The sequence below is a fragment of the Leptodactylus fuscus genome, chromosome 1, assembly GCF_031893055.1.
Source record: "Leptodactylus fuscus isolate aLepFus1 chromosome 1, aLepFus1.hap2, whole genome shotgun sequence".
Lineage (NCBI taxonomy): Eukaryota > Metazoa > Chordata > Amphibia > Anura > Leptodactylidae > Leptodactylus > Leptodactylus fuscus.
This window is the reverse complement of record NC_134265.1, coordinates 76,043,217-76,055,897: the sequence shown is the minus strand read 5'-3', so window position 1 is coordinate 76,055,897 and position 12,681 is coordinate 76,043,217. Positions and strand designations below refer to the sequence as shown.

The 12,681-nt window shown below is 39.9% G+C and overlaps 1 protein-coding gene across 2 annotated transcripts in view; it reads right to left on the bottom strand.

Annotated features, from left to right (window-relative positions):
- Positions 1 to 5,264: 5,264 nt before the first annotated feature.
- Positions 5,265 to 12,681, bottom strand: part of AP3S1 (adaptor related protein complex 3 subunit sigma 1) — a 51,992-nt gene continuing 44,575 nt past the window's right edge. The window contains exon 6 of one of the 2 annotated variants that reach the window (XM_075272081.1): positions 5,265 to 5,978. In XM_075272081.1, the coding sequence (XP_075128182.1) occupies positions 5,850 to 5,978 (129 nt within the window). In that variant the 3' untranslated portion in view covers positions 5,265 to 5,849. The remainder of the gene's footprint in view (positions 5,979 to 12,681) is intronic. The other variant, XM_075272089.1, reaches the window with a different exon arrangement.

Genomic DNA, 12,681 nt, shown 5'->3' with positions numbered 1-12,681 from the left:
CTGCAGACATCTTAGACCAGGGGTCCTCAAACTGCAGCCCGGGGGCCACATGCGGCCCGCCAAGTACTTCTATCTGGCCCTGCCGACAATGCCGGCAGGCGTGCATTTATAATGAAGCTCCTGGGGAGCTCGGGCCAGGCTATGGAGCGCACTTCACTTTACCTATTGGAGGGCACCGCTCCCGATGTCTGTGCGACCTGCTCTGCCTCCGGCCCACTGTTTAAAAAGTTTGAGGACCCCTGTCTTAGACTCTCTGCTAATACATGGGAAGGTGTCAGCCAGCTACAAGTCACTGTGCCACTGCTCACTGCTACAGAACAAGTGAACCAGCAGATGCCTGTTACAATAAAGCAGTGAGCACTTCTACTGATCCTGGCCTGGACATTGCCTTCCTTGCAGCTAAGCCCTGGGCACAAGTTCTTTGTTGGAGTAGAGCACTGGCACCCACATCACCATCTCCAGCCCAGGGACCAGCGGGTGTATCAATACTCCAACTGGCGTCACATCTAACTGGCTCTGCCTATTACCCTGTGCACCTCTCCTGGGAGTTCTGGTGGCTATAAGGTCACCGTGACAATCCACCTTTCTGCACGGTTCTCCCGAGGTGGTCGCATTTATTTATTACGCTTATTTTTATAGCGCCATCATATTCCACAGTGCTTTACAGACATTGACAGTTACTGTCCCATATAGGGCTCACAATCTATATTCCCTATCAGTATATCTTTGAAGTGTGGGAGGAAACCGGAGTACCTGGAGGAAACTCACGCAAATATTGGGAGAACATACAAACTTCTAGCAGATGTTGTCCTTGGCTTTGAACCCAGGACTCCAGCGCTGCAAGGCTGCAGTGCTAACCACTGAGCCACCATGCTGCCCTAGTGTAAACCTGGCGCAAGCGATGCTTGTATCCAGAACAGGACTGTGAGGAGAAAACTGCTGCCAAACAGCACTATCAACAATTTATCTCCTCCAACTTCTGTTGTTGCTGTTGTTGTTATTGGTGAGGAATTGGGAGGCCCCCATATACATTAGATAGGCAGCTGGTACCACTCATAATGTGCATGGCTCTCTTTAGATTAATTTGGCATTTTAGAGTAAAATGTCCCCCAAAAAGTCTGTGGGACACTAAACAGGACATATTACAATGCCAAGCAAGACAACATAAATATTCAGTTTTTGTTCAATATTTGTTTTTATTGCTATTTTATTTTGTCTAAAAAGTGCACAATGTTTTGTAATAACAAAAGGGAAATCTGAAGCAAAAACACATCCTGAGAAAAATAACCTGCAATGTGGGTACATAGATATTTTTGTAATAAAATTAACCATACAAAATATGACCATCACGCTATAACACCACCTTGCGATTAAAACGAAAAACAGACCTCTAAGTATTTGCCAAAACCATTAATGTCAGCAAACTTTAGCTGTGGTTTTCCAAAAAGGTTATCCAAGAGATTAAGACTTGTAAGAGGCCTACAGAGAATCACGCAAAGGCAGCAAAACCACAGTGGGATAAAAAGCAAAACATGTAGAGATCAACATTTTACACTTCATGGAACATTATGCAGCCGTCTGTATCAATTCTTGGAGACCGGCAGGTCTCAATGTTTACAAAGTACAGGTTTTATAAGCACATAGAAGCCAACGCAAATGTCTTTTCAGTGGGTACAAAGAAATGGTCACGAACTGCCTATTCGTGCACCTCTTCCTGTGAGTAGATTGTTGTTTGTCTTCACTTCAAAGTCAGCTTTTTACCTGTTTTGCCTCTACTTTACCCTGTTGCTTTGCACAACCACTCCTTGCAGCAGCTGAAACAGCAGCATATAATAACCCCTCCTGTGCTGGACTCCTAGATTTGGCAATTTCTGCTGTCCCATATTGACACTACTATCGAAATGTTATCTATCCCATGACATGAGCTTGCTAGTTTTGTTCTGTTTCTGTCCTGCATTTCTGTGGATTCTAACTCTTGCCAGCAGGTTCCGATGAACCCTAAGTACAATGGTTCTAGGGCTTATTTCGATAGTTGCTGATCCATTTGTCTCCTGGTTATGTTGAAGCTGTATTTCTGGTTACATCTGAAGTACTGCTTGTGCCACATCTGCTTTAGTGAACTGTCCACTGTCACTGCTGTTTTCAGCTCCTTGCACTTCATGGATCCACAATCATATTGAAGAGTTTCATTAAATCCATGATGCATACAGATCCACCTAGAGATCCATGGCGAAAAAAAACTAGTGGGCAACCCACACAAAAGGCCCATCTATAAAGGTTATAGCCAGGGGAAGTCAACACTGAAATTTCCCTTCCCTTACAGTTTCATTAAGTAAAATATTACATGGACCTCATATGTAATGGCTGGTGGGTATCCATCAGAAGCTCATGGAGTATTAACCACATTGGATCGGTCTACTCTCTTCTCATGATTGGCAGATGTATTGCCGTACACTGAACTGGAGAACAAGAGATCCCAGAATGTATAAATCAATACATAAAAAAGGGGAAAAACACCCATTAGAATTTATAAAGCGCGTAATGTAAAAATAACAAACATATTAGGTATCATGTATCTAAAACCAGGGCTATTTATCCCATACAGTGAAGACTGTAGAAGGAAATATACCACAATGTGCATAATATGTTTTGATCACCTAGCCTCCTAAGAAATGAAAAAGAGTGGTCAAAAATTTAAATACCAAAAATTGGTACCAATAAAAAAAAAAAAATACTTTTCCTGCAAAATGGAAATTGTATCTTTTCAAAAAATGATTAGTATTCTGTAAAGTGGTAAAACATAATAAAACCTATATGAACATGGTACTGCTGAAAATTGTAGGTTCTTCACACGGACACCCCCCCCCCCCCCCAAAAAAAAAAAAAAAAAAAAGTTAATAAGAGATAATCAAAACATTATATGTACCCCAAAATGGAGCCAACTGAAAGTACAACTTGTCAAAGAATAAACCCTCACTTGGACTACGTTGACAGAAAAAGGAAATAGTTATCGATTTTGGAAGGCAGAGATGGAAAATATTAAAAGTCACCGAGCATTAAACACCCGAACTACCCTGTGTCATTAAACGGTAGTTTCCCTCTTTAAAATCGGTAATTCTTTTAGGTCATGGACCCTGATGGATGGCATCTCTGAAAAATGTCATGACCACGTGTAGCAAAACGCAGCTACAAAATACTGGGGGAAAAAAAAACCTTGTATTTTTTTTTAAACTGCTTTGCTGCTGCATTTTTTTTTTATTTTTGCCTTCACAATTCTATGTAGGTGTATGGAAAAATGCTGCATTTCCAGAGTTAACATTAACATAAGTATGTGTCTTTGAAAAATGCACACTATGTGGATGAGAAAAAAAAAATCTGATTCAGGGTTTGTTCACACTAGAATTCGGAGACTCCGTCCCATATTTTCTCTCTGCTGATTTCAGTACGGATTCCTGCTGGACCCCATTACCCTTTCCTTTAATGCTTTAATAGTCCCACAGTGGGGAAATTTCAGTATGTTACAGCAGCATAGTAATAAAGGTACAGGATAATACACAGTAATATATTACAGAAGTAGACACACATATGCTGAGAAGAGAAGATATACTAGGAGTCCATAGCAGCTAAGGAACAGAAGAAGAAAGAAGGAAGACTTCATGGTCATCGTCATAATCATTAGTTCTATGTGTGGAGTGATCTTCGCTTGGTCTGATGTAGATTATACAGCCTGGTCGCGGTTGGAAGGAAGGACTTGCGACAGCCCTCCTTCTCACACTTGGGGTGAAGCAGACGGTCTATAGGTCTATGGGTTTTTGTTTTTCGGAAGAACAGAAACCCAAATGCTAATGTGAACCTAGTGTCACTTTACTGGTAATATAGAATGCCTTTTTTTCTGCTGTTTTCCGCAACAATCAAATATGTGGTCTTAACCTTGAGGTGGACTTCTATTTGACAGATTGAATAGTACAGTAAGTGTGCATGGTGGATTCACTAGAAATGATAAGAATGAAGTTGTGGAACTATCTTGTAACATTTTTGTACCATATACGGCCATCTACACAATGCTCTCCTACGATGCCTTATCTTTCTTCATATTTACTACTTACATGCACCCACACTAGTCATTTCTGCTTGACATTTCATGCTGTATACAGATAAATGTTTTACTTCGACAGTTTCCTATTCTAGAAGCCATGTGGGACTTTGTAAAACAGTCTTCGACAGATACGAGAAGAATTTCATATTTTTGGACAAGAGCCAGTAACACATCATCTAAGTGCATACTATTGAATGTCTTTTTAGAAGTATTTACATAGGAAAATCCCTGATAATATTCTGAATGACAGTAATGATGTGCTAAGCAGTGTCTGTATGACAATGGAGGGAGTGTGAACAGGAGACTGAGCTCTTATACTGAAAAGACTGAGCATTGCTATTGTCATTGAAGTATAATAACTACTAGATGATGATCTGCGCCGCCATCCAAGAACGCCGCTCGCCCAGTAATGGCTAGATTGAGTCGACAGTTATAATAGAAAAGTTTTGTGACAATTATGACATATTCAGACTTGGTCATAATTACTAGTAGATTGAGTTTTCTACATTCTAATTTATCTTGAAAAAGGCCTATGGACAAATGTCCATGGTTGCAAATGACAACCTAGGTAAAATAACAAGCCACTGATGTAACATGATGATGGCGGATTTACTGTAAATGCAACCAGCTTTAAAGTGAAGATCCAGACCTCAACGGGCCAATGGAAACAGCAGAGTTCTTTACTCAACTGTTTCCGCCTGTGCTGGAGAACCCTTATAATAAAGTACGCATGTCGGGGCCACACGGTGGCTCAGTGGTTAGCACTGCAGCCTTGCAGCGCTGGGGTCCTGGTGTTCAAATCCCACCAAGGGCAAAAAACCATCTGCAAGGAGTTTGTATGTTCTCCCCGTGTTTGCATGGATTTCCATCCCATATTCAAAGAAGACATACTGATAGGGAAAAAAAATGTACATTGTGAACCCTATGTGGGGCTCACAATCTGCATAAAAAAATAAATGAATAAAAAAATAAAATAAAGTACGAGTGTCATTACAGATGGATGTGCATTTAGTGCAATACTCATAACCTCGTGTTTCGTCATCTCCCAGCAGAGGCCTCAAAAAATAAAAATACCCTTTTTATATTGCACTTCACCAGGTTAGCACCAGCGCTTCATCATTCATAAAATATTAATTTTAAAGAACGTCTAAGACATGAGACCATAGCATTAAACTTCAGCAATTTATTACAGTGTTAAAATAGTTAATTTTTATTCAGCCAAAATCCGAAAGGAAAAAAAACAGTGATACCATTGGACACATTCCCCCGACACAATGAACAAAGAACCAGTAACATTACTCTGAAATGCATTGAAAAATGTGATTTGTGATGATCCCATTCATTCTAAATATGGTCATAAATAATCTACCCAACGTCGTATAGGAATGATGCATACATGATTCATTATAGAATAATAGAAATTATGCACTGTAAGAGGATACAAAACATAGCAACACTGGAAATTTAACAAAGTCATTTTTTTTTGTTTTCTGATTTTTTTTTTTTTTTTATGTTAACACTTTCTCTGAACACGGCAGCAGCCAAGTCACAGAACATGCCTTAAATAGGTGTTAGGCCATTTAGGAACACATTGCAGCCAGCTAGGAGCTTGTTCTTTTAGCAATGTTAAGTAAGGGCAACATTCACATCCAACATTTCAATTTTGCACAAACCCTAGCAGTTCCTTCACGTAGATGTATTTCATTTGGTAAACATATCTCAGCTTGAAAAAGGAGAAGAGGACAAAGGAATGCTATTTAAAAGAAGGCAAGTTTGGTACTTTTATACTGATGTCACCAATATTAATGTTTCTTGGGATCTCTGGAAGATTCATATTCTTTACGGCCGACACCGCCCGCGCTGGTGCGCCCGCTAATCCGGCCTGTGTATAGAGTAGAAACAAAACATAGAAAAACAAGATCAATATCACTTTCTCTACACTCGGTTTACTACATTTAAGTCTTTTGTGAGGAGTCACCTGGATTGCATGAAATGGATTAATATGAATTTAGGATTAGACATGGCACAAAGACAAAGACGCATGAAATGTCAATCTGAACATTAATGTGATTGTGAGAAGGCTTATGGGATGCCATGATGTTATTACTTTCCCTGCCTATTAGGGTCTAATAACTTATGCCCCAAGCTGTTCTGATCTTTAATTATTTTACTATACAACTAGTCAAGCCGTAACTTTATTTCCTTATCTTTATTATAAGAATGTGTGTACCTTGAAGAGAAAAAGAGTAATGAAAATATCTCACAATTCCATCTACAACTGATAAGTGTATTGTTTATCAATTATTAGCATTTTAGTAAATCCACCTGAAACACATATAAAATATCTGGCACCGTCAGGCCTACACTGCGGGAAGCAGTACCATACAATAAGCTAAAGCCGCAATCAGATCATAATGTTATTATCATTTGTTAACACACATATAGTTTACCAGTTTACCTGTAATGTTTCTGCAAGGAAAGGGCCTACAATAGATAAATACAGATAAATACAACCATGGCTATAAATCCTTCCCGTAGACTTGGTATATAACAAACCTTGCAGGGCAGAAATTGCCAATTCAAGAAAAAAGAACTGCTGTGTTTTAGAAGATACAATAGAAAACGTAACATGTTCATACACTTACACTATAGTCACATGATCACGGTAAAAAAAAAAAAAATTGCCATTATAAATTCACAATATAGTCCTTTTTACAGAGTCAATTTTCATCCGTTGGGCAACCTTTTTCACAGATTTCTTAAAGATAAGAGTCTTACTGGGAATCTGGGAAAACACCGGGGATAGGACTTGTCCAATTGTCTTACCGAATGTTTATATTATCCATCAAAAAAATAAACAAACACATTAACAGCCCCATAGATTTGTTTCATTTTGAAAATGGCTGAAGGTCTCCTGATGACCATAAAATATACCTTGTAACGTTTAGGCAAGTGCTAAGCAGCATAAATTCCCGGGCACCAGCAGGGCTCAGACAAGTTGGGGACCCAAAATATTTGTGTAACTTGGTGTTGTACCACTAGGTTAGTACTGTGATTTGGCTGAAAGAATGTGGCAAGAAAAACACAGCAAAGTAGTGTTCAACTTGCAACCAAGAATCAATGAACTTTGGATTATTTGCAACATTTAAGTTCTATGGCACAACATGACCACATTGACAATTATTGGATGTGATGATGCAATACAACACTGCGAACTTCATGTCATGTGACATGTTGACATGTAGTCCTAGCCTTTGTCAACTGTTAGATGACAAAAGGCAATGCACGTGAACAATATCTTCCATAGTGGGAACAAGACTTCCCTGGTAGACATCATTCTGATCACAATTTCTGGATGGCACATCCTCTTCTTAGTGTCTGCTGGCCACCCAAGCCTGCTCAATGGAGTCAGAGTGCCAGCTGTCCAAAAGAAGTGATGCCCTGTGCCCAGAATGTCAGAACTGTAAGACAGGTAAGTATGATGGGGTGGGAGGGGGTGCTGAGTTAGTGAGGAAGGGCTAGTAGTGAGTGGACTAACTAGGGAAACAGGGAAGGGGTCTGAGTGAGAAAAAGAAGGGGAGGGGGTGATAGAGGGATGTGGTGCGGAATCAGCGCTAACTGAAGCCCAAGGCATCATGGTAGTTGTAGGAAAAACCCAGAACAGGAAGATGCCAGGAACTCCCAGAGAAACCCATAAATCACTCAAAACACTGCACCCCTGCAAAGGTATTTGGGTGCATTTATTAACCTATTAATAGCACTAATAAACCTTTTTTTGAAAAATTATTTTTTTTTTTGCCTGGAAAACCCCTTTAACTTTCATGAGTTCCAAAAAATCCCAACATTTATTAAAGGATAAGCCTGTCAAGTAGTTTTTCCACCCTAACCAAATTTATCTTATCACAGGAACAGTAAGCAGCTTCATCTACTCATTCAATCATTGCCCCCCACGCCCCATGACTGATAAAGATACATTTGCATACTCCAATCTAAGGTTCTAAAAGCTTATAACCTGACTTTTTAGCAACAGAAAGCTTAGTGAGGGGCAGAGAAAAGGACATCACATAATGTTACATATGGGGCCATTATAGGGTGGAAAAAACAGTGACAGTTTTCCTTTAACGCTGAAATTTATATAAAATTTTGTATAAGGCACAAAATCCCATTTATTTTACCAGTAAATGATTACTTTGTACTCTGGTGAAACATCACTGGGTTAAAGAAGACAAAAATATATTTTTTTTCTTGAACCAGTTCTTCAAATTCGGACTAAGGAACACGTCAGTAAGGGTTTGACACAAGATAGACAACAAGTAGGTGCTCACTAGTTCTAACTAGTTCATGAAGCTTGGGTGAAATGGGGATGGGAACATGTACAAAGGTAAAAGAGCATGACAAGCTACCTCAATGACTGAAAAAACGAAAAGAAGTAGAGAAAGAAAACAAAATGAAGTCTGCAGGTTTATCAAAATGAGGCCAAACTGGTTGTACAGACACTCGTTTCAATTGAAGCTATGGAATCACAAGGATAATAATGTAGGGAGATGGTAATATAGTATATCAAATTCATATGCCAGACCCACAAAATGAAAAAGAGAAATGGATATGAAAAAAAATGAAATAAATAAGACTAGAAGCATAAGTGTAATTACAAACGGAAAACCCCACAGGACTATGTCTATCTCATGGAAAGTTCCTGCCATGCTTGGTGCACACAATTTGCAACTTTATAGGAGTTTTATAGAATTTTTTTTTTAACAGATCTTGCCATGAAAGAGGTTGTGATTTAGTTATAATGCCCTGTCATGACTAACTGTACTGATCCATATGAGAAATACATGTAGCTTTTTGACCAAAGCCTGCAATATAGAAGCCAAGGTCTTCACCATGTATATTTTTCCTATACTTAAAGGGATTTTCCTGTTAATAGGTGCCACTCCGCTGATTCCAGGGTCATTGAATTTCTTTTCTCTAGATCCCTACATTCCTGAGCAATAAGTGCCATTAGTTTGGGTTTCTGATATTCTACTTAGGCTCTATACTGTCAGTGTGAACAGTGGCAGGCAGGATGAGAAAAGAGGTGTGACTCAGAGATTCAATAAGAGGCAGACAGTGTCAGAGCTAAGAATCACACCCCTTGTCTGCTCCTGCCTGACACTGCCTACCTGCCAGTACAGAGGCTAAATAGCATATCAGGCACCAAAATTAACAGCACTTATTGCTCAGCAATGGTGGGAGCTAGAGGAAAAAAAAAAAAAAAATCCATCCATGTCAGAATCCGCGGAGCAGCCCCTATTAAATGATGTATACAGCTGGACTTGGAGGTAGTCAAAAAGCCTCTTTAAGGTAATCACTATAAGATATTTGAGGTCCGATCCCCACAGATCAGCTTTCAAAGTGAAAGTAGCGTGCCAGCGAGTGCCACTTCCACTCTGCAGGCCATGTGAAGTCACACTCAAAATTGCCTATTTGCAACTCAATCACATCCAAGTGAATTGGGCTGAGCACTGCACACATGCTGCAGTCTCTTCAAAACAGCTGATCGGTATGGGTACCAGGTGCCACAAATCTGGTACTGGTGACTTAAAGATAGGTCATCAATATTTTAGAAAACCCCTTAAATTATCACTATACCTGAACCTTAGCAGTTCTACTGAATTAAACTTACCAAACCACAAAGACCAGTAGAACAGAGAGGCTTAAAGGGATCCTATCATTCAAACTCCTATTTTTCTCACTAATACAACGCTATTCTTCTCCTACCTTTCGGTGTCTTCTCCGCGCCGCCGTTCGCTTCAAATCCCGTTTTTTGTCGATATGCAAATGAGCTCTCTTGCAGCACTGGGGGCGGTCCCCAGCGCTCAAACAGCACTGGGGGCATCCTCAATGCTGCGAGAGAACTCTCTTCAGTGCAGCCTCCATCTTTTTCAGCAATGGCCTCTTCACGTGTCTTCTTCCGGTGCACGGGGGGGGGGGGGGGGGGGGTGTCAAAATTCAACGCATACGCAAGTTGGCTCTGCCCGAGGTCCGCTGGCAGAGCCAACTTCACATGGGGACCGCCATAGAACTACAGGAGCGTACTGCGCATGCTCGCGTAAGCGTCCAGAAAGAAATGCCCCACCCAACACCCAGGAAGAAGACGCGTGAAGAGGCCATTGCTGAAGAAGATGGAGGCGACGCTGGAGAGCGTTCTCTTGCAGTATTGGGGACGCCCACAGTGCTGCAAGAAGACTCATTTGCATACCGACAAAAAACGGGATTTCAAGCAAACGGTGGCGCGGAGAAGACATCGAAAGGTAGGAGAAGAATAGCCTTTCTTAAGGCTATTCCAATGTGCTAGTGAGAAAAAAAGGATGAATAATAGGATCCCTTTAAAAGGGTACGTAGATCAGGTGCTAGAGAACTTATTCACTTTGTACAAATAAGACAAAAGCAAACCAGCTAAAAGTTTTGCTTTAAGTTCAGTTGTCTAAACAGGACCAAAGAAAAAAAATATCTAAAAGTCCTGTGACCCACAACATACAAGTGCAATGCCTTTCATTTATTTTTGTGCATACACAGGTAGATATTGCTCACTAAGTTTGCCTGCCCACTGGTCTTCTAAGCATAGAAAAGGCAAGGATAGAAACCGATATAACAACTTATGTTCTGGATAATGGAATGATGGAAACTGAGGATTTCTTTGATATAGTTCATGAACCAGGTGCTCTAATTGTTAACATTTATATAACATATCCAGATTATATTGCAATATAATCTGAAGGCATTCACGTGCCGAAACGCGCGTCGGGTCCGACCTGCGTTCACTAGACCACCGTGAACTCTTTCACTTGTCATATCATGGGTAAGTCCTCATGCTAATTTCTATATACTATGATCTGTTAGCTAGTTTGCTTCAGTAGTTGCACACATAGGATAACAGCTTGGTCTGTATGCCACATTTACTGTTCAACACTTTCAGTCCTGCATTGTGTTGTACTATCATCAATTTTTCAGGGATGACCTCCGAATGGTGGCTGTGATACTACAGGTCTTTCATATGATTGTGTTTATTGTCCTCATTGTGCCTTGGTGTTTTTAATCTTCATTAGTGTTTTTCAAATAAAATGATTTTGTATTTTCCCATTTCAATGTGTCGTCTTTGGATTTTTCCCATTTGAGTGTTATACTTACCTGACCTTCTGGGTCCTTGTTTTGTTATATTGTAATACAGATATATAATCACTTAAAGCATACCTCCAATTAGAAAATAACTTTTTATAAATGAATAGTATAAGTGAATATAAGACACTTTTGTTACATATTGTATTAAAGAAATGTAATCCTTCTCCACTTATCAGGCTGCTACTTTTACATAGAAGTCTATGGAGGAAGAGACTGCTGGAATAGACATACCTGTACAAATAACTGCAGCTGCTAAACTCTACTACACTGTGAGATCACTCTTTTCACACTATTGTACCTTCTAGTAAAACTACACATAAAGAGACAGTAAACCAATTAAGTAACCGGCAGTACCCTCCTCCAACCTGAAACCTCTCCATAGACTTCTATAAAAGGTAACTCAGCTTGATCAGTGGGTGAGGTGAATACAGAGATGGATTCTATATAAATAAAGTGTCTGAGTGAAGATAATGAGTAAGAGAGCAGACGAATAAGGGGAGAAAAAAAACATATTTCTTTAATAAGGTATATTAAGAGGTGTTTATATATTCCCATTGATAAAATATTTTATAAGTGGAGGTACACTTTAAGTTGTTCTATACATTAAAATTATGACGGCTGAAAGCTCAACTTTTATGAGTGGAGCAGACCATCTACTCTCCCCAGGTGGCAGATTTTGCATTGAAAAGGATCTGTTTCCTAGAATTCAACATCCTTTTGTTCTTAAACAAGATTTTTCACCACTTCCACTACCTTCAGTTTTTTGCATCCTTCAAAAGACTGCTCCACTTATCTGTCTGCTGCTAGCCCAGGAAAATCCATCTGACAGTACTGAGTAGGGGCGTAACTTGAGAGGGTGCAGTCGTACCAGGGACCAGGAGGCCCATAAGCACTAGCATCTGTTTAGATTGCAGCTTTCATCTGACTCATAAGCCAAGGAGAACCACAGATTACTGTAACAACACTAAGATTGATTAAACTCCTTAGCACCCATAACCATCACAATCAAGAATTCGCTGTAGGGATTAGGTAGGGGGCCCCGGACAAAAGATTGCACCGGGGCCCACAAGACTTTAGTTACGCCACTGGTATTAGGTACTAAGGAACAGTGGGGGCTAAAGAAGAGATTCTAACTATGACAGAATGAATGGAGTCTCACCTATTGAAGGACACATAGAGTTAGATGTAGAGTTGGTGAAGGATCCACTATAAGGAATTAAGCTACCACCAGAAGCATAACACATGCATGGTCTCCCGAGCGTGAGGAAGGTATAGAAGATTTTAGCCAACAGCTAATCTGTATGGTCAACTATAGAGTCAAATGCTTAAACTGAGACATCAGTAGTTACTGCAATATAATTGGAGTTTTCCAACTGAGAATATGCATGTATATTGTATAAGTGTCTTATGTCTTGAGATGC